Source organism: Cuculus canorus, chromosome 31 (assembly GCF_017976375.1).
Source record: "Cuculus canorus isolate bCucCan1 chromosome 31, bCucCan1.pri, whole genome shotgun sequence".
In the NCBI taxonomy this organism is placed as follows: domain Eukaryota; kingdom Metazoa; phylum Chordata; class Aves; order Cuculiformes; family Cuculidae; genus Cuculus; species Cuculus canorus.
This window is the reverse complement of record NC_071431.1, coordinates 732,689-751,733: the sequence shown is the minus strand read 5'-3', so window position 1 is coordinate 751,733 and position 19,045 is coordinate 732,689. Positions and strand designations below refer to the sequence as shown.

At 55.2% G+C, this 19,045-nt stretch overlaps 2 protein-coding genes and 2 non-coding genes across 5 annotated transcripts; 1 reads left to right on the top strand and 3 right to left on the bottom strand.

Moving 5' to 3' along the window:
* Window positions 1-5,245: 5,245 nt before the first annotated feature.
* Window positions 5,246-5,317, bottom strand: TRNAE-CUC (transfer RNA glutamic acid (anticodon CUC)). Its single transcript has one exon. It is a non-coding gene; the product is annotated as a tRNA-Glu (tRNA).
* Window positions 5,318-5,588: 271 nt separating this feature from the next.
* On the bottom strand, window positions 5,589-5,694 carry TRNAL-CAA (transfer RNA leucine (anticodon CAA)). The gene is made up of 2 exons: window positions 5,657-5,694; window positions 5,589-5,634 (listed from the first exon to the last, which is right to left on the bottom strand). It is a non-coding gene; the product is annotated as a tRNA-Leu (tRNA).
* A 229-nt stretch (window positions 5,695-5,923) lies between these two features.
* Window positions 5,924-14,020, top strand: LOC104059732 (zinc finger protein CKR1). Its single transcript, XM_054052114.1, has 4 exons — window positions 5,924-6,817; window positions 8,194-8,223; window positions 9,744-9,842; window positions 11,204-14,020. The coding sequence occupies exons 1-4, from the start codon at window positions 6,478-6,480 to the stop codon at window positions 12,565-12,567; spliced, it is 1,833 nt and encodes a 610-aa protein (XP_053908089.1). The 5' UTR covers window positions 5,924-6,477; the 3' UTR covers window positions 12,568-14,020.
* A 36-nt stretch (window positions 14,021-14,056) lies between these two features.
* Window positions 14,057-18,816, bottom strand: LOC128849625 (zinc finger protein 345-like). 2 transcript variants are annotated; one of them, XM_054052055.1, is made up of 5 exons: window positions 18,567-18,816; window positions 18,080-18,227; window positions 17,091-17,195; window positions 16,658-16,756; window positions 14,057-16,182 (listed from the first exon to the last, which is right to left on the bottom strand). In XM_054052055.1, the coding sequence occupies exons 3-5, from the start codon at window positions 17,176-17,178 to the stop codon at window positions 14,183-14,185; spliced, it is 2,187 nt and encodes a 728-aa protein (XP_053908030.1). In that variant the 5' UTR covers window positions 17,179-17,195; window positions 18,080-18,227; window positions 18,567-18,816; the 3' UTR covers window positions 14,057-14,182. The 2 variants fall into 2 exon arrangements, with proteins under 2 accessions (XP_053908030.1, XP_053908029.1); XM_054052054.1 differs by lacking the exon at window positions 18,567-18,816 and having other exon boundaries at window positions 18,080-18,556.
* Between the last annotated feature and the right edge of the window lie 229 nt (window positions 18,817-19,045).

Here is a 19,045-nt window from a genome sequence, read left to right as displayed (position 1 = left end):
CCTGCTCCATGAAGGGCAGAGAACTTCCCAGCGGTGAAACACCAGGTTGGGTTCCTTTTTTTTACCTTCACAGAATCATAGAATAGTTTGGGTCGGAAGGGAAATTCAAGATCATTCAGTTCCACCTCTGTGCCATGGGCAGGGACACCTCCCACTGGATCAGGCTGCCCAAGGCCCATCCAACCTGGCCTTCAACACCTGCAGGGATGGGGCAACCATGACTTCCCTGGACAACCCATTCCAGGGCCTCCTCACCTTCATTGTGAAGAAATTCCTCCTCGTGTCCAGTCTAAACCTGCCCCTCTCCAGTTTATACCCATCGCCCCTCGCCCCATCACTTCACGCCCTTGTCAACAGCCCCTCTCCAGCTTTCTTGGAGCCCTTCAGGTTCTGGAAGCTGCTCTATGGTCTCCTCGGAGCCTTCTCTTCTCCAGGCTGAACGACCCCAACTCTCTCAGCCTGTCCTCATACAGGAGGTTCTCCAGCCCTCGAATCATTCTTGTGACCTCCTCTGGACCCATTCCAACAGCTCCGTCTCCTTCTTATGCTGAGGATTCCAGAACTGGACACCATCCTCCAGATGAGGTCTCACCAGAGAGGAGCAGAATCCCCTCCCTCCCTGCTGGTTGTGCCTCTTTAGATGCAGCGCAGGACACGGTTGGTTTCTGGGCTGCGAGCACACATTGCCGGCTCATGTCGAGCTTCTCATCGACCAACATCCCAAATCCTTCTCCTCTGGGCTGCTCTCATCCTCCATCCTGGATTGAACCCCGGGATTGCCCCGACCGAGGTGTAGGAGCTGAGCATCTGAGCTGGCATCCAAACTATCCTTCCTGGGGCTGGAAATGGGAATTTCCAGATGAGAGTTCATCCACTGGATGCTTAAGTGTTGTACAAAGTTAGTTTGACCCTGTTCTGCTGACTACAGAAGGCACTTGGAGCTCACGTGCGATCACAGGAACGGCAAAACCTGGATGAGTTGTAGCAGTGTTTTTCTGAAATGAAGACTTTTGCTCTACCAAAGCACCACGAACTGACCCGAGGAACCACCCCTCGGCTCGTTCACTATGTCTCACCCACCACCTGGACTTATTTGACCTTGTGTAGGCACCTTGGCTGGTCTGCTCCGAAAACACAACCTTCCGACACCTACGGTTCCCCTCAAAGCTTTGTCTCCTCTACCCTTTGCCGTATCCTCCAGACCTTCGGTCTTCTTCAGTTGACGAGAGGATTTGCTGATTTGATTGAGGAAATGAAACAGCTTCTGTACTTCCCAGGTTTGTGGGCCCTGAGGGTGATCTCATCGCTGAAGCAGATTCTAACATCACAGAAGGGACTTCCCCCACAAAGTGGTTCCTGGAAATGGGTTTGCTCATCTCGGTCGGGATTGGCTCTTCTTAGTGCTATTTCCTCGTTGAAATCCTCTTCTTTCATCCTCGCGTTCTCCTTGCGTTGAAGCCCAGAGCTTCATGTATGAATTGAGGGCAGCCCTGAGGAGAAGGAGTTGGGATTCTGGTGGATGAGAAGCTCCACGTGAGCCGGCAACGTGTGCTCACATCCCAGAATACCGACCATGTCCTGGGCTGACCCAAAGCCATGGGCCCAGCAGGTCAAGAGAGGGGATTCTGCTCCTCTGGTGAGACCTCACCTGGAGCCCAGTGTCCAGTTCTGGAGACCTCAGCACAGGAAGAACATGGAGCTGTTGGAGCGAGTCCAGAGGAGACCATGGAGATGATCCAAGGGCTGGAGAACCTCCTGAATGAGGAAGGTTGTTCAGCCTAAAGAAGAGAAGAGAAGGCTACAGGAGACCTTAGAGCAGCTTCCAGTACTGAAAGGGGCTCCAGAAAAGCTATGGAGGGGCTCTTCATCAGGGAGGGAAGGGATAGGATGAGGGTGAACGGTTTTGAGCTGCAAGAGGGGAGACTGAGATGAGATCTTAGGAAGAAATGTGAAGTGGGGGACCTGGCCCGGGTTGCCCAGAGAAGCTGTGGCTGCCCCATCCCTGGAGGAGCTCAAGGCCAGGTTGGATGGGACTTGGAGCCCTTGATCCAGTGGGAGGTGTCCCTGCCCATGGCAGGGGGTGGATCTGGATGGGCTTTGTGGTCCCTTCCAACCTAAACCATTCTCTGATTCTATCAAAGCAGAAGCGAACTCATTTTCTTGTGCATTTAAAGGTTTGGTCTGGAGGTATCCGGGTGTCCTCCCTGCCCATCCAGATGGCTGAGAGCACGGGGCAGGCTGATTAAGATGATTCTCCGTCTTCTCTCAGCACGGCTTCCTTTAATTCTTTGATCTTTGAGCTCCTGTGAAGAGCCAACCTTCTCACTGCACTTGGTCCCAATCAAGTCTCAACGATATCGTGTGTTTCTATTAAATTTAATGATAAAAGATCTCAAGGTGAGAGGGAAACCGAAGGATCGTAGAGTCCCAATAAAGTCTCAACAGTATCGTGTGTTTCTATGAAGTTTAATGATAAAAGATCTCAAGGTGAGAAGGAAACCGAAGGATCGTAGAGTCCCAATAAAGTCTCAACAGTATCGTGTGTTTCTATGAAGTTTAATGATAAAAGATCTCAAGGTGAGAGGGAAACCGAAGGATCGTAGAGTCCAGCTCTCACAGTTTGAGTTTTGGAGAACCGTGACGAGGGACGCGAGGCTTTGGCAAGATCGGATCCACCCATGACCCTACATTCATCTGGTGTTTCAGACAGCGAAGAGTGGATTGGAGAACCACGGCGAGGTCAGGACTGTGAGCGTCGCATGGACATTCCATGCGTTACCCCTTCCATGAAGTCACACTCTCAGCAAGTTCAGTTCCCTCAGGATGACTCCGGACTTTGTGGGAAGGGCACTTATGAACTGGAATATGACTTTGGTCTTTGGGGGGAAGAGTGTTTACAAATTGTTCAATCACTGATGACCGCGGTGGAGAGGTCATATTTGCCACCGGACGTGTTTGCATCTGTGGGACCTCCTGGTTCTGGTGAGCTGATGCCATATCTATTTGGGGGTTTTGGTGCTATGATCCATAGGTCGTCTTGGAAGAAGCCGAGGTGTGCGTCATGCCTTGCGATGCGCTTGCTGATGGAGCATGGGTGTCCTCTCCCAGTCTTTGGGCAACTCAATCATCTCCAAGCCCACGTCGCTGACGTTGCATCTGGGATGGCCAAAGAAGATCATTACGCTTTTGTCATCACCTTGGCTGTGCCGTTGATAGAATCATAGAATAGTTTGGGTTGGAAGGGACCTTAGAGATCCTTAGTTGCAACCCCTGGATCAGCTTCCTCCAAACCTGGGATGTTTTTCGTTCCAGAACACACCTCTGTCAGCGTCAAGGCAAAAGCAGGATGTGACCCTTTGACCTCCTCACGATGGTTACACCTTCATCATCACTGGAGGTGGGTGATGAACACCTGCGGAAACTTTTCTTCTAAGAAGAACTGGAGGATGGCGGCGTTTCCTTGAGGTTTCTGTCTCGGAACACATCTCCATGGAAGAAAACTCACCGGTTTGGTTTGGAAAAGGGAAAGGCATCCTTTATTCTGCACAAAACCCCCCGTGTTTGGTGCCCCATTTCTTGCTGGCTTCGATCGCTACGTTGTTCTCCTGATCCTCATGGGTGTCTACGCGGAGAACCAAGCGATGTTTATTATCTCTTCGCACCGAGCGATGATAACTCTTGAGGGATTTGAGGATTACCTGGTGAAACTCATACTCCCGGATGGGATGGTGGTTTTGGAGGGATGGTGGTTGGTTTCTTCTTGTTCCGATAAGACCCAGATTAACTCCTGTCCTAACCAACCGCTTTGGGATCAACCACAAATGACAGGTTCTATTGTCTGGGAATGAGCAATACGTGCCACCAGTTGCAACAGGAGTTCCTCCCATGTTCCTGCTCCTTTGTGGCTTCCCGTCACCAGAAACTGAGCTTCCACCTGAAACCAATTGCAACACGAACCTCGGAGAAGGGGTGAAAACCAAACTGAATCACCCGGCATGGTCCGGGAGGAGAAGGGACAACTATTTGCTTCCAAATAGTTGTCCTTTGGGTTTAAAGTTGGGGTTTTCTTCATGAAGAGAGGCAGAAGAAATCAGGGTTTGGTCCTCCAGAATGAGATGTTGGTGTAGGACATCAACCGGACATGGAGGAACCTACGGATGAAATATGTGTGCGTCCACGTGAGCGTTGACACATAAGAGGTGAGAAATGAGCGACGTATGCAAAGCGCAGGGAAGGAAAAAGCTGGAGTGAATCTCATCTGGGTGGGTTTGTTAACTAATTAGCCGTAACGAGGCTTTGGTCTGAGAGACGCGATCTAAGGCGTTCGAGCAGCTCCTGTTGAAGGAAGACCCTCCCAAAGGATTTTCTTGTTGTTGTTACCTTGTCATTCGCTTCCTGCTTGCCCGGAAGACTCCCAGGACTCGTATCGCTCGTCCTTGGCTCAGTTGGGCAACTGCCAGAGGGAAACCTTTGACGTTGGGGTGATAGTCCGAGAAATAAAAGGCAGTTTTTAGGTTGGGTGGAAGATCTTCATTGGGAGGATGAACATCCTGGAGGGGTGAGCAGACCCGGGGGTCTCCAGACCTTGTAGGCATCCATCATTCCTGGTTGCCATGGGCAAGAGGGACCACAGCAACCAGCAGCGGTCAGGTTCTACCCATCGTGGACTGGACAGGGGGCATTGTTCCACTGACCAATGGGAGGGGTCAGAGCTGCCCCTCATTTGCATACTCACTTGCATGAAACGGGGAGGGTGGGGTGGTTTGTAGGGTTGAGGGGTCCAAAGCATGTGGGGACATGACCGAGATATGGCACCTGCGAGGGGAAGAAAGAGGAGGTCCTTGCATGGAAGGAGATCCCTCAAGGAAGGAGAACCCAGAAAGGAAAGGAGATCCCTCAAGGAGGGAGAACCCAGAAAGGAAAGGAGATCCCTCAAGGAGGGAGAACCCAGAAAGGAAAGGAGATCCCTCAAGGAGGGAGAACCCAGAAGGAAAGGAGATCCCTCAAGGAGGGAGAACCCAGAAAGGAAAGGATATCCCTCAAGGAAGGAGAACCCAGAAAGGAAAGGAGATCCCTCAAGGAAGGAGAACCCAGAAGGAAAGGAGATCCCTCAAGGAGGGAGAACCCAGAAGGAAAGGAGATCCCTCAAGGAAGGAGAACCCAAAGGGAGAGGCAAAGGAGAGGGAAAGAGGGGAGAGGAAAAGAGGGGAGAGGAAAAGAGAGTGATGTGAAAGTAAAAATCAACTTCCCTGACCGGGAATCGAACCCGGGCCGCGGCGGTGAGAGCGCCGAATCCTAACCACTAGACCACCAGGGAGCTGCGATGGTGCGTTTCTACGTTGGATCTGATCCTTCATCCGTGACGTTTCCCCCCCATCCCCACAGACCCCAACTCAGCCCCATCTCAGCCCATCCCACCTCCCCTTCATCTCCACGAGCACCATTTGCAGCAGGTAAAGGGTAGAGATTGGCCCGGGATTGGGGTTTGGGGGGTGGGGGGGGAGGCAAATCCGTGTTTTCAGAGACAGTGGAGGAATTCTTGAGGAAAAATTAGGGTTTAGAAGGGGAAAGGAAAAAAAGAGATACTGTGTCAGGAGTGGGATTCGAACCCACGCCTCGATTGCGAGACCAGAAACCCCAGAGGGGAAAGCAAAGCCTTGAGTCTGGCGCCTTAGACCACTCGGCCATCCTGACACGGGAATTCCAGCTTTTCTCCTTGTGCTTAAGAACTCATTATCCCACATCTGTTCTTCTAATTCCCAAATTCACAGTAAGTTTGGGTTTTCCAGCACTAAATCCTTCTTCTCCTCCCATTCCTCCACCCCCGGTCCATGCGACCTCTGTCCCCGCACAAAGATTTGCTCTCCCAGAAGATAAAAATCAGAAAGATGGGAAAAGAAGATATTTTTTCCCCAGCGTTGTAAAACCCCAAATTTAATTCCATTTAACCCCAGGATGATTTTATTTCCTGTTTTTATTCCATAGCTAAATTCTCTTCCCCTTCATTTCTGAGCTCTTGAATTCTCTCCCATCGCTTGGCAAAGCCCAGCAGGGTCCATGAAATGGTGTTTTCCATCGTTTCTTCACTTGGCCCAGAAAGGAAAAGCCTGAAATTCCCAGATTTAGCTCCAGATCTTCCTGAAAAGCACTCAAATTCATTAAGCGAGCGCGTTAATTAACCTAATAGGACTGGAAATCTAATTGTTTGTGGCTTTTTTCTCAGCATAGAAGTGAGGAAGGAAAGGTGGGTTTGGAGAAAACCTTTTGGGATCTTCATTGGGGTCAAGTCAAAAACAAGGGATGTTCTTTTGGTCCAATTCCATGCTTTGCAGGCAAAAGTCCTCCTGGAAATTCTGGATGAGACGCCTCGAAAAGGCTTTGTGGCTTCTCCCTCATTTGAATACGTCCTCTGATGTAACAGTGGTGGCTCTGGTGGGACATCTCTGCAGGGAGGAGCACTGAGCCTGAAGAAGACCCATGGCCGCAGCCACCAAGAGACGAAGAAGAACCTCAAGAAGGAAGAGGAAGAAGCAGAAAGTCCAGTGGATAAAACCTGCGCTGAAGCACAGAAGGTCTCTGACTCGGAAGGGATGGAGCAGCTGGTTGAAGAAGGGATGGTGGAACAGGTACATCTCCAGGCTGCTGCGCCAGCTGCCATCCCAGACCACGTCGCTGAAGGCCAAGAGGTTGATGAACACCTCCATGGGTGACCTTTGCAAGCGGTTGGTCACCAAGGCGGACCGCCGGAGGAGGCAGCGCCGAGGATCCTTCATGGGCACCTTGGAGCTGCAGGCTGCTCTGGAGGAGGTCAAGAAAGGTGAAGGTGGAATGTCTTTTGCCTCCTCCATTCCCAGTGGATCTTCTTCCATGAACTGAATAACGAGGGCCTGGATGTCTTCCCTCGCCTCCCTCTTTTCATGCCTGGGAGAAGAAGAAGAGGAGAAAGAAGGATAAACTCGGAGCACCTCTCACCCTCACCCACCTGACTCAAATCATTCCTGTAAAGATGACCGTTGCGCTGTGGTCACGTCCTTCTCCGTCCCTCTCGGCAGCGATAGGGATGCTCTGCTGGGGCCTACGGAATGAGAAGGAGGTGCTGAGCTGTTCCCAGGGGAAAAAGACCCTGGAGAAATCCAGGCAGTGACCTTCGCGTGGGCATCTCTGCAAGGGAAGAAGCAGCCTCCATCGTTCCTGGGAGTTCCTTCCCCTCGGGACACAGGTTGAGGGCTCACCAAGCCCTGCTCAGCCTCCTTGGACCTCTTCCACCTTCTTGGAAGTGGTTCTGGTGGTCATCTCACCAGGGAAAAGCCAGGAAAAACCTGGGAGCACCTTTGGTGTCCCCACACCCTCTTGTGGTGCAACCCCACGGACAGGGTTGGGATAAGGGTAGGGATTGGTCCTCCCTCTTTCTGCTCCCAGTAAAGGGACTGGGGCCGGACTGGGAAGCAGGACAGCCTCTGTGGGTCTCTCCACCACCTTAGAGCCTCAGGATTTGGTGTGGGCAAAGGGCTGGGAGGTGCCTCAGTGGACCTGGGGATGCAGGCAGGGCTCTGGTTGCCCCACGCCACCACCTGCTGCCCCAGCTCTTGCTCGAAGAGCATCCAGGATCCCTGGAGAACTCCTTTCTCCACTCCACCTTCATCATCCAACAGATCCAATCCCTTCCACCGAGCTGCTCCGTGTCCCCCAACCCCCGGGCTCGGTCCCCCCTAGGGATCATCCACCCCACACCACCAGCCGAGGAGGGACGGAGCAGGGAAAAAAGGAGCAAGGATGCTTCAGGAAGCACCTCCGCTCCCTCCTTTGCCGGGGAGGCAGGGGTTAAACGCCTCGGGGAGGGCAGAATTTAGGGATCATTCCCCATCCCTGAGCTCTTTATTAAAAGAAAATGATTGCTTCCCTTCTCTCCCGGCTTTTCTCAGCCAGGGAGGGATTAAACCACCCCCAAAAGCCCAACACCCACTGGAAAGCAAAGCATCCGCGCCGTTCCAAGTCTCCTGGGTTTTCCCAGAGGCACAAATCCAGCCCTTTCCCTCACCCCTCTGCTGCGTTCCTTTATCCTCCTGTTCACCGAGCCCTTTTTATCCTTGGATTTCTTCATCTCCTCCACCAGCAACAAAGAGGGGCAACTCGGTAAGTGGAAATTCCCGCTCCTTCCCGACTCCCAAACCTGGAGTTTGAGGGGGGAAAGAGGAGGGGGGAAACCATCGCAGACAGGGGATGAAAACACAATCTGAGCTGCTTTTCCAGGTGGAACCCCTTATTTTTGGCTCCTATTCCACGACGCCGGTTGAGCCACCAGCCCCGTGCCCCCCTGTCCCACCTGGGAGATGCTCTGTTGTCCCGAAGAGATTCCCAAGAGAGGGTTGGGATGGGGTGGTGGAAGCCAAGGTTGGGTTACCTCTAGAGGGCTCTGGGTAATCACCGCTACCGAGGAGCTTCCTTGGCGTCTCCTTGCTCCCGGATACCGGCTTGGGCTTCCGGAGCAAAGCCATGCCCGGCATCGCCTCCATTGTGTGTCAGGAGGAGAAGAAGGAACGTTTCTCCCAGGGAAAACGCCGTGGAGGCACCTCCAGATTTGGCCAACGGCGAGACCTGAGCCAGGGAGACCAGGTAATGGGGAGAAACCCGGAGCAGGGATGTCCTGAGCCAGGATCTCCGGGTACCAGGGAGAAACGTGGAGAAGGGATGTCCTGAGCCAAGGAGAAACCCGGAGAAGGGATGTCCTGAGCCAGGGACACCACATAATGGGGAGAAACCTGGAGCAGGGATGTCCTGAGATGAGGAGGAACCTGGAGAAGGGATGTCCTGAGCCAGGGACACCAGGTAATGGGGAGAAACCCGGAGCAGGGATGTTCTGAGATGAGGAGAAACCTGGAGCAAGGATGTCCTGAGACAGGGACACCAGGTAATGGGGAGAAACCTGGAGCAGGGATGTCCTGAGACGAGGAGAAACCTGGAGAAGGGATGTCCTGAGCCAGGATCTTCGGGTACCAGGGAGAAATGTGGAGCAGGGATGTCCTGAGATGAGGAGAAACCCAGAGCAGGGATGTCCTGAGCCAGGGACACCACATAATGGGGAGAAACCTGGAGCAGGGATGTCCTGAGATGAGGAGAAACCTGGAGCAGGGATGTCCTGAGACGAGGAGAAACCTGGAGCAAGGATGTCCTGAGATGAGGAGGAACCTGGAGCGAGGAGGTCTTGAGCCAGGGTCTCGGGGTACCAGGGAGGAACCTGGAGAAGGGATGTCCTGAGGCAGGATCTCCAGTTACCAGGAAGGAACCTGGAGAAGGGATGTCCTGAGCCAGGGAAAAACACGGAGCAGGGATGCTCTGAGCTTATTTCAGGGCAGGAACGTGCAGGATCTGTCCCTCAGGGATGCTCCCAGGAGTGGCAGCAAAGTAGGATGGAGAGGGAAGCCCGGTCCCTGCGTGCTCCCCGGGTTCTCCAGGAACAGGAGACACAGCCCATGTCCTGAGAATGGTCCCCAGAGCCACATCCCCTTGGAAGGGCTGAATCCCAGTGGGCTGCGGACTGGGAGAACTGGGATACTGGAGGGAGGAGGGCAGAGATTGCTGTGGGACGCGGTCTACAGAAAGATGGGAGGGAAAGAGGGACCCCCAAGCTTCTCCACAGAGGCTCAGGCTCCATCCCAAGGGATTGCTCTTTCCACCCAGGGAATTTTCTGGAGCCCTGAGGACAAGACGAAAGGAGAAACCTTCGTTATTCCGTCTGCTTGGACCTCTCGGCCCCATGGAGCCATGGGTGCTGCTGGATCCACGGCAGAAGGCTCTGTACCGGGATGTGATGCAGGAGAGCTACGAAACCCTCATGTCCCTCGGTAAGCGAACCCCAAAATCCTTCTTTCCCAGATCCTACACCTGGGTTGGGGCAATCCCCGATTTCAGTACGTGATGGGGATGATGTGGTGAGGGCAGCCCCGAGGAGAAGGACTTGGGGTGTTGGTCAACTCCTTCACGATGAGGGTGGTGAGACCCTGGACCAGGTCACCCATTTCAAGGTGTTCCAGGCCAGGTTGGATGAGCCGTGGAGAACCTGATCCAGTGGGAGGTGTCCCTGCCCATGGCAGGGGTTGGAACGAGGTGATCTTTAAGGTCCCTTCCAACCCAAACCATTCCATGATTCTATGATCCCAGTTGGAACTGGGAATGTGGGAACACTAAGCATCGCCGCATTTACAGTTTAAAAAATGCTGAATCATCAATAATATTTTCCTGCAAAGGAAAAAAAAAATAAAAAATTAAGGAACGGGCTGGGATTTGGGGAAATCCTCCTCAAAACCTGCCTGGATTTCCTCCGTTTCCCATTCCACTCGCAATCCCTTGGCTTCCCGGATGGAGACAGGGAAAAAGAAGCAAAGGAAGAATTTTCAAGAAGAGGCATTTTCAAGAATCATAGAAGAGTTTGGGTTGGAAGGGACCTTCAAGATCATCCCATTCCACCTCCTGCCATAGGCAGGGACACCTCCCACTGGATCAGGTGCCCAACGCCCATCCAACCTGGCCTGGAACCCCTCCAGGGATGGGGCAGCCACAACTTCTCCGGGCAACCTGTTCCAGGGTCTCCCCACCTTCATCTTGAAGAAGATCCTCCTCATGCCCAGTCTAACTCTGCCCCTCTCCAGTTTATCCCCGTTCCCCCTCGTCCCATCCCCACAGCCTTTATGAACAGCCCCTCTCCAGCTTTCCTGGAGCCCCTTCAGGGACTGGAAGGTCACTCTAAGTTGCCCTCAAAGCCTTCTCTTCTCCAGGCTGAACAACCCCAACTCTCTCAGCCTGTCCTCGTACGGGAGGTTCTTCAGCCCTCACATCATCCTTGTAACCTCCTCTGGACCCATTCCAACATCTCCATCTCCTTCTTCTGTTGAGGACTCCAGAACTGGACCCAATCCTCCAGATGAGGTCTCCCAAGAGAGGAACAGAGGGTCAGAATCCGGTCCCTCCCTGCTGGTGGCGCTGCTTTGGATGCAGCCCAGGACACGGTTGGTTTCTGGGCCATGAGCGCACGTTGCCACCTCGTGTCGAGCTTCTCATCCATCATCCCCCCCAGAGATCAGGTCTCCCATTGCTTCTCTCTGGGACAGCAAGGTTTTAGGGGGATCCTTTCCCTGCTCCATGGATTTCCATGCTCCAGTTGAGGCCACACTCTCTCTTTTTCCTCCCTTTCCCGTTTTCCCAGCAGCACAAGGGCTGGTGAGTGGAAAAATGGTGGAGGACACCGTGGTGGAAACCTGCGAGGAGCTCAAACCGTGCTCGTCCCACAGCCCGGAAAGGGAGAAAACCCTTGGTTCCAACAGACGGAAAACAAAGCGCCCGGATAAAGCCGTACCGCAAGGCGCTCCCAAGATGCCCGAAGCCCCAACGATTCCCAAACTGGATTGTGCCAAACCCCTCCGTGGGGCAACCAGCAAAGGGCTGGTAAGGGAACGGCCGTTCGGCTGCACCGACTGCGGGAAGAGCTTCCCGTGGGCTTCACACTTGGAGCGGCACCGGCGGGTGCACACAGGCGAGCGGCCGTTCGGCTGCGCGGAATGCGGTGAGACCTACAGCCAAAGTTCTCACCTCCTCCAGCACCGCCGGACGCACGCCAGCGATCGACCACATAAGTGCGGCGACTGCGGCAAGCGCTTTGCCAGCGCGGCCGAGCTGGCGGCACACGGCCGGGGTCACACTGCTGAGAAACCTCACAAATGCAGCGACTGCGGCAAAGGTTTCGTCTGGGCGTCCCACCTCGCCCGGCACCGGCGCGTCCACACCGGCGAGAAGCCCTACCACTGCGGCGAGTGCGGTGAAGCCTTCAGCCAAGGCTCGCACCTCGCCAAGCACCGGCGCAGCCACACCGGCGAGCGGCCCCACCGCTGCCCGGCTTGCGGCAAGACCTTTTGCCAAAGCTCCGACTTGGCACGTCATCGCCGCACCCACCTTGGCAAGAAAGCTTTGCGTTGCGGTGACTGTGGAAAGCTTTTCCGAGCCGGGCTGGCATTGGCGCGACATCAACAGTGTCACCGGCGAGAACGCAGCCATCGTTGCGCCGATTGCGGGAAGGGCTTCGTCTGGGCGTCCCACCTGGAGCGGCACCGGCGGGTGCACACGGGCGAACGGCCCTTTCCCTGCGGAAGCTGCGGTGAACGCTTTGCCCAAAAAGCCCATCTTCTCCAGCACCGGAAAACCCATTCTCCTGACCGGCCCTACAAGTGTGGGGACTGTGGGAAACGCTTCGGCGAAGCTTCGTCCTTCCTCGCCCACCAGCGCAGCCACGCCACCCAGAAGAGCTTCACCTGCGGCGAGTGCGGCAAAGGCTTCGCGTGGGCGTCCCACCTAGAACGCCATCGCCGCGTCCACACCGGCGAGAAGCCCTTCGAGTGCCCCGAGTGCGGTGAAGCCTTCAGTCAAAGCTCCCACCTCACCAAACATCGCCGGAGCCACGTTCCCAAAGCCGCTTTCCCACTCGGATCCCAACCGTTGTCCCTCTCCAGGACCCAGTTGGTGGCGGTGAAGCCCCACCACGGCATTGAAGGTTTGGTGAAGGTGCCCGGGAAGCCTTGAAGGACTGAGATCCCGGCATCCATGCGATGGATGAGGGACAATGACCAAGGGAAAACTCAGCTTGGGGACTAAGGAAGGGGTTTGGAGAGAGAGAGCCTCTTCCCAAAGGATTTGGGCTCTTCTCCATTGGGAAAGGATGGATCTCGTGCCAAAATATGGAGCCTGCAGTGGTGAGGAGCCTCGTAGGACCACGATCTTGGCATCCATGCGATGGATGTAGGACCATCCTATATCCTTTCCCAAGGAAAAGCTTGGTTTGGGACAGCAAGGGCATCAAGTGACATTTAAAGGGAGAAGGGTGGCACCAGGGTGGGTGATGGTGCTCCAGCAGGGATCAGAGTGGTGGGATTTATCCTTCCCAATGTCTCCCAGCGCCTTGCCGTGAAGGGGAACCTGGAAAGGGAGAGCTCTGGAGAGAAGGAGCTTCTTCCCAAGGGATTTGGGCTCTTCTCCATTGGGAAAGGATGGGTCTTCTGCCAAAATATGGAGCCTGCAGTGGCGAGGAGCCTTGTAGGACCACGATGGTGGCATCTGTGTGATGGATGGGGGACACTGTCCAAGCAAAAACTTGGGTTTGGGGGACACCAAGTGACGTTTAAAGGGAGAAGGGTGGCACCAGGGTGGGTGACGGTGCTCCAGCAGGGATCAGAGTGGTGGGATTCATCCTTCCCAATGTCTCCCAGCGCCTTGCCGTGAAGGGGAACCTGGAAAGGGAGAGCTCTGGAGAGAAGGAGCTTCTTCCCAAGGGATTTGGGCTCTTCTCCACCGGGAAAGGATGGAGGTAACGCAGGATTGCTTCTTACGCCAAAATCCAGCGTCCTTTACGCCTGCTCCTCGCTGCTGCCGGGCTGGAGAAGGGAATGTCACCTCGCACCGATGCAGAGGGTGAGATGCCGAGGGCACAGCGGGTTTGGCAGCGGGAGGTGCCGGCGTGGGGCAGGGAATAAAAAAGGGAGGTTTGTGCCCCGCAGCCGCCTGTGTCCGGCTTCTCCTTGTGCCCCACCAGCTCCGTCCTCCGTCGCTTTTCCGCGCTTCCTATAGGAAACACCGTGAGCATCTTCTCCCTCTCCAAAGACAAAACCACACGGAAATAATCTGAGGGGTTTTTTTGTTTTTCTTTTCCACTGAGCTACTTTCTACTTTATTCCCTGCTATCACGAAGCCGAGGGAACCCGAGCTCCCCACCGAATTCCCAGCTCGGCGCGTTCCCAAACCACCCTCGGCATTTGGGGGGGGGTCCCAGCAGGAAGCAGCGGCGCTGGGGATGGATGCAGGACCCCGTGGCTCTTCCCTGAGCTGTTTGCCCCCAAAAGCTCCCTGTGGAATGGGAGTTCTCCGGATTATTTTACCCCTGCGTTCCCTTCCCGTGTCTCCAGGAGCGAAGCAGAGGATGAGGAAGGTGAGAGGGAGAAGTTCCATCTCCCCACCGCCCTAAATTATCCCCCAGCCCTCCCCAAATCCCACCCCGACAGCCTCCCTCAGCCCTCCTCTCCCAGTTTTCCCCCCTTCCCACCGCTCCTTCCCCATCCTGACACCCATCCGGGGGGGTCTCCGTGGGGACAGAGGGACAAACCAGCCCCAAACCTCAGCTCCGAGCGCCCTCTCAAAGCCCAACTCAGGAGCTGGGAGGAGGCAGGGAATTCCAAGGCTCCTGGGGGACATCGCTTTGTAAGGTGTCCCCTTCCCCAGCCCTCCACGCCACGGCGGGAGGCGCGAGAGCTTTGGCAGCCCAAGGCCTGGCGGCTGCCGACGAGGAGGAAGAGGAGGAGGAAGGCATGGGATGCTGCTGGAAAACACAGCTTGGCTCTTCAGGCCAGAGCTCCGAGGGGGTGAGCGTCCCGCCTCGCCTCTCGCCTTCCCACCAGGCAGGAGGCAGTAAGGAAAGGGAGCTGCGACCTGCGGTGCCGGCAGCGGCGGCGTGAAGTCGTTGGTGAGCTGCCAAAGCTGTGCCGAGGCCGAAGGCTTTGCCGCATTCCGGACAGACGTGCTGCTTCTCCGAAGCACTTTGCGCGTGGGCGCGTTGGTGCCGGTTGCGATGGGAGCTGCGGCCAAAGCATTTGCCGCAGTGGGCGCAGGAGAAGGGTTTCTCGCCGGTGTGGGTGAGCCGGTGCCGGTCGTAGTGGGAGCTCCAGGCAAAGCCTTTGCCACAGACACCACACTGGTATGGTTTCTCCCCGCGGTGAAGCCGCCGGTGCCGCTCCAAGCTGACCGGTGTGCTAAAACCCTTGCCGCACTCGGAGCAAACGTGAGGCCGTCCCGGTTGAGCGGCATGGGTGCGGCGATGAGCCAACAACGTGGAGCTGACGGCAAAGCTCTTCCCACAGTCACCGCAGCGATAGGGCCGCTCGCCGGTGTGGACCCGGCGGTGCCGTTCCAGGTGGGAACCGACGGCAAACGCCCGTCCGCACTCCCCACAGCGGAATGGCTTCTCCCCGGTGTGGATACGGCGATGGCGCTCCAGGTGTGAAATCCAGCCAAAACTCTTCCCGCACGCCCCGCATGGGTAGGGTTTTCCACCACCTCCGGCACCAGCTTCCTCCGTGGCTGCTGGCATGGCTTTAGCAGTGTCACCTGCGTGCTCCTGCCGGCTGTGAGTGCGCCGGTGTTTGGCCAGAGCCGAGCCCCAACGGAAGCAGCGTTTGCAATCCGGGCAGGGATAGGGCCGCTCGCCGGTGTGAACGCGTTGGTGTTTGAGGAGGTTGGAGCTCTGGCCAAAGGATTTGCCGCACTGTTCACAGCAGAAGGGCCGCGGGGGGCTGTCGGTGGGCTCGGCACCAGCTGGCGGCGTCTGGGTACCCTTGTGCTTAAAGCGCTGCGGATCTGTTTGGTGGTTGAGCCGTTTCCCGCAGTCGGCACATTTCTGGGGAGGTGGTGGAGGCTCTTCCGCTGCCTCTCCATCCTCCTCATCCTCCGAAGCGGCAGCGGCAGCAGCGTGGGTGCGCATGTGGCGGTCGAGGTGGGAGCTCCAGGCAAAGGCTCGCCCGCATTTGGCGCACTGGAAGGGCTTCTCGCCCGTGTGGATGCGCCGATGCCGCTCCAGGTGGGAGCTCCAGGCAAAGGCTTTCCCACACACTCCACACTCGTACGGTTTCCCACCCAAGTGGCTCTTCTGGTGCCGGTCCAGAGCCACCGGATCGGCAAAGCTGCGGCCGCACTGAGGGCAGCGGTTGGGTTTCTCGCCGCCGGGTGCGTGCGTCCGCTGGTGGGTGAGTAACGAAGAGCTGACGCTGAAGCGGCGCCCGCAGTCAGGGCAGGCGTAGGGCCGCTCGCCCGTATGGACGCGCTGGTGGATGGTGAGGTCGGAGCGCTGGATGAAGCATTTGCCGCAGTCAGCGCATTCGTGGGGACGGTCACCGGTGTGGATCTTCTGGTGCTTCACCAGGGCTGATTTGTGGCTGAAGCTCTTCCCACACTCTCCACACACGTTGCTGGGTTTGCTCTCGCTGGGACGCGGGGACACCTCTGGTGACAGCCCACTCCCACCTGGCTTCGCTCCGGCCTCCGCTGGGCTCAAGGGATGCTCCTCACCCACCGGTTTCACCACCTGAAGTGGTTTGGGTTCTTTCTCAGCAGCTTCTTCTTGAGGAGGTTCCTGCTCCACTCGCGCTCCGTCCTCTGTGGGGCAGAGAGAGACAGACACAACCCAGGCAGCAGACCTCGGCTATCGTGGAACGAGGAAGAAGGGAAGGTGGTAGGAAAAGGAGAGCGAGGAAGGATTCCTCCCTTCTGTTTTTGTTTCACACCCTCTTCCAGGTAAGCACCTCTGCAAGAGACATCTCTGATCCACATCACGACATAGACGTAGTAATTAATCCCTCCGCTCCTCCACCGCACCTCTATGGAGATGCAGCTGTCCAGAAAGGAGGTCCACCATTCCCATTTCGGCCAGGACATCCCTCTGGCCGAATCTTTCCTCCCCAACATCCTTCTTCCACGCTGCAGCCAAACCAGGACGTGCAGCCTGCGCTGCGGCTGTAACCGTTCCGATGGGGGTTCTCCCATTTCGGGAAGAGGCCGGCAGCAAGAAGAACTGCTGGAGCCAAATCCGGGCTGTTTCCCCACTGTGGTCGAGGCACGGATGGAGACTTACCTGCAGTTGAGGTGTCCCTGGGCACGTGGAGATCCAGGGCTGTAGGTTCATCCCTGTGATCCAAGCGGGAGAGCAGATCAGGCTTGGAAACGGGGAATTCTGGAAAAGAGAGGGGCAGGAGCACCGTGAGGCAGCAGGATCTGCTCTCCCCAGTAACCCCCTGATGCTGGCAACCCTGGTGTGAAGATCCACCACGTCGGGTCCTCCATCCAGCAACCCGGATCCTCCATCCAGCAAGCCAAATCCTCCATCCAGTAAGCCAAATCCTCCATCCAGTAAGCCAGATCCTCCATCCAGCACACCGGATCCTCCATCCAGTAAGCCAAATCCTCCATCCAGTAAGCCAAATCCTCCATCCAGTAAGCCAGATCCTCCCTCCAGCACACCGGATCCTCCATCCATCCCAATTTTTCCACTGCGGGAGGCTCCTCACCCAGTGCCATCAGCGTCTCGTAGCTCTCCTGCATCACGTCGCGATACAGAGCTCTCTGCCGCGGGTCCAGCAGCACGTACGGCTCCATCGCTTCCACCAAACCCCCTGGAAGAAGGATGGAACCCTCATAAGCAAAGCTCAGCGTGCAACCCATCGCCAGCCACCAGTCTGCACCCAACGGTCGGACTCTTCATGCAAAGCCCTCTCTTTTATTAACCTGAGCTTTTCTTTAATAATCAAATTAATTCTTACTCTCTAACGAGCTACTGGAGAGGCCAAGTTGAAGCACAAAAACATGGGGACAGGCAGTTAACAGAAACCTCCATCCTTCCACTAAAAATGTATTTTTCCAGATCCTGCGGGAACTTTACACCCTCTGCCTCCATCAAACCTAAACAATCTATTTTCCTGAAGTTAACGGGGAGGAGGAAGCAGAAGGGGAAAAAGAGAAACACAGAGACCATGATTCCTTAAAAAAAATGGGAAATGAGGGAAACCTCAGCCGATATTTCCGGAAGCTGCAGACAACGCTCTGCAGAGAGACCCTTCCCTGAAATTATCCATTATCACCCAGATTTTACCTAAGAGCTAATTCCAAACCCCTGAGCTCTCATCCACAGGATCCTTCCTCTTCCCAGGCATTCCTGTCTCAAATTATCCAGATCCTCCCCCCAAAACCCCCTCTCCCCGTAGGAACCACTCAAAGAAGATAAACAACGCCGTTATTTCTCCATGCAAATTGGATGGGATAAAACATGAGTTTTCCCAGGCGTTTGGTGCTTTCCTTGGCAAAATAATCCTTCAAAGGCAAATTCCCAGCCTCTCCCAGCCCTTTTCCCTCATCCTCTTGGAAGCAGAGGGCGTATTAAAATCCCAATGTGTGGGTTGAGGGACTCCTATTTTCCGGCAGCAAAGCCGTTAAACGGCAAAAGGCGGAGGAAGCCTTTGGGCTTGGGAAAAAGGTGGATTTAGAGAAGGTTCTCACTTACTGCTGCCGGGAAGAAAAGGGCGACTTCAAGCATGGATCGCGGAGCTTTCCTGCAAGTTTTGCCTTTTCCTTTCTTTGTTTCTTATTTTATTTGAAGCCTTCACCAGCAGCTCCGTCCGTTTGATTCCCCCCGAGCCTTTGCCATCCTCCTAAAGGAATAAAAATAAAAGAGGTCAAGACCACACGGCGTCACGGGCAGCTTCGGAAAGGAATCCCACCCGCCGGAACGAAGCCGTGGGGGAAGGAGGGATGGTGCACCAAGACAACGGGGCTGGGGTTTAGGGGGCTTCGAAAGGGCTTTAAACTTGTTTTTCCCCTCCTCTGAAGCGATGGAGGACATCCAGGCATTGAGTTGTGTGTGCAGACACCCCGCGGAGGAGACGGGAGGAAAGAGAAAGGGAAGAAGGGAAGAGGAAAGGAAGGGGAGATGAATAAAAGAAGCCATTTTCTGCTCCCTCTCTGCAGCCAAAATCGAACTTCACCGTTACCTGTAGTCTCTGGCTCAGGAGGTGCTGTCGGCAAAGCCTTCCTTATACTTTTTTCCTCAGAAAATCCTTTTTTTCCCCAGAAAATCCCTTTTTTATGCCAAAATGGAGGGGGGGGGGGGAGAAGCTGTTTGTGTGCGTCCAGCCTTGAGGGAAAGCAAGGAGAGCACACAGCTTGGGAGAGCCTCTTCCCTCTGATCTCCTGAGCGAGAAGGGTTAAAAAAAGAAACAGAAAAAGGAAGGAAGGAGGGAATTTAAAAGAAAAAAAAAAGAGAGAGAGGGGGGGAGGAAAAATGGGGGGAAAAAAAAGCTCTGCCCAATTTCCAGGGCCCTCTGGTGGCAATAGCGATGCTGTCTGCAGGGAGGCATTCAAAATAAATCACTTTGTAAAGTGAAAAATGCTTCATGGAGTCCTGGAGAGGGTTTTTATTCCTTTTAAAATGTGGGGGGAAAGGATATTTTGGGGGTTCATTTGCTCCTCT

What these genes read in the sequence shown, in the direction of transcription:
- LOC128849625 (XM_054052055.1), bottom strand. Translation starts at nt 17,178, where the DNA reads ATGGAGCCGTACGTGCTGCTGGACCCGCGGCAGAGAGCTCTGTATCGC. An exon ending in CGAGACGCTGATGGCACTGG is followed by an intron (nt 16,757 to 17,090) that starts GTGAGGAGCCTC and finishes TCTCTTTTCCAG; the next exon opens with AATTCCCCGTTTCCAAGCCT. An exon ending in CAGGGACACCTCAACTGCAG is followed by an intron (nt 16,183 to 16,657) that starts GTAAGTCTCCAT and finishes TCTGCCCCACAG; the next exon opens with AGGACGGAGCGCGAGTGGAG.
- LOC104059732 (XM_054052114.1), top strand. Translation starts at nt 6,478, where the DNA reads ATGGCCGCAGCCACCAAGAGACGAAGAAGAACCTCAAGAAGGAAGAGG. An exon ending in ACCATCGCAGACAGGGGATG is followed by an intron (nt 8,224 to 9,743) that starts AAAACACAATCT and finishes GTCTGCTTGGAC; the next exon opens with CTCTCGGCCCCATGGAGCCA. An exon ending in CGAAACCCTCATGTCCCTCG is followed by an intron (nt 9,843 to 11,203) that starts GTAAGCGAACCC and finishes TTTTCCCAGCAG; the next exon opens with CACAAGGGCTGGTGAGTGGA.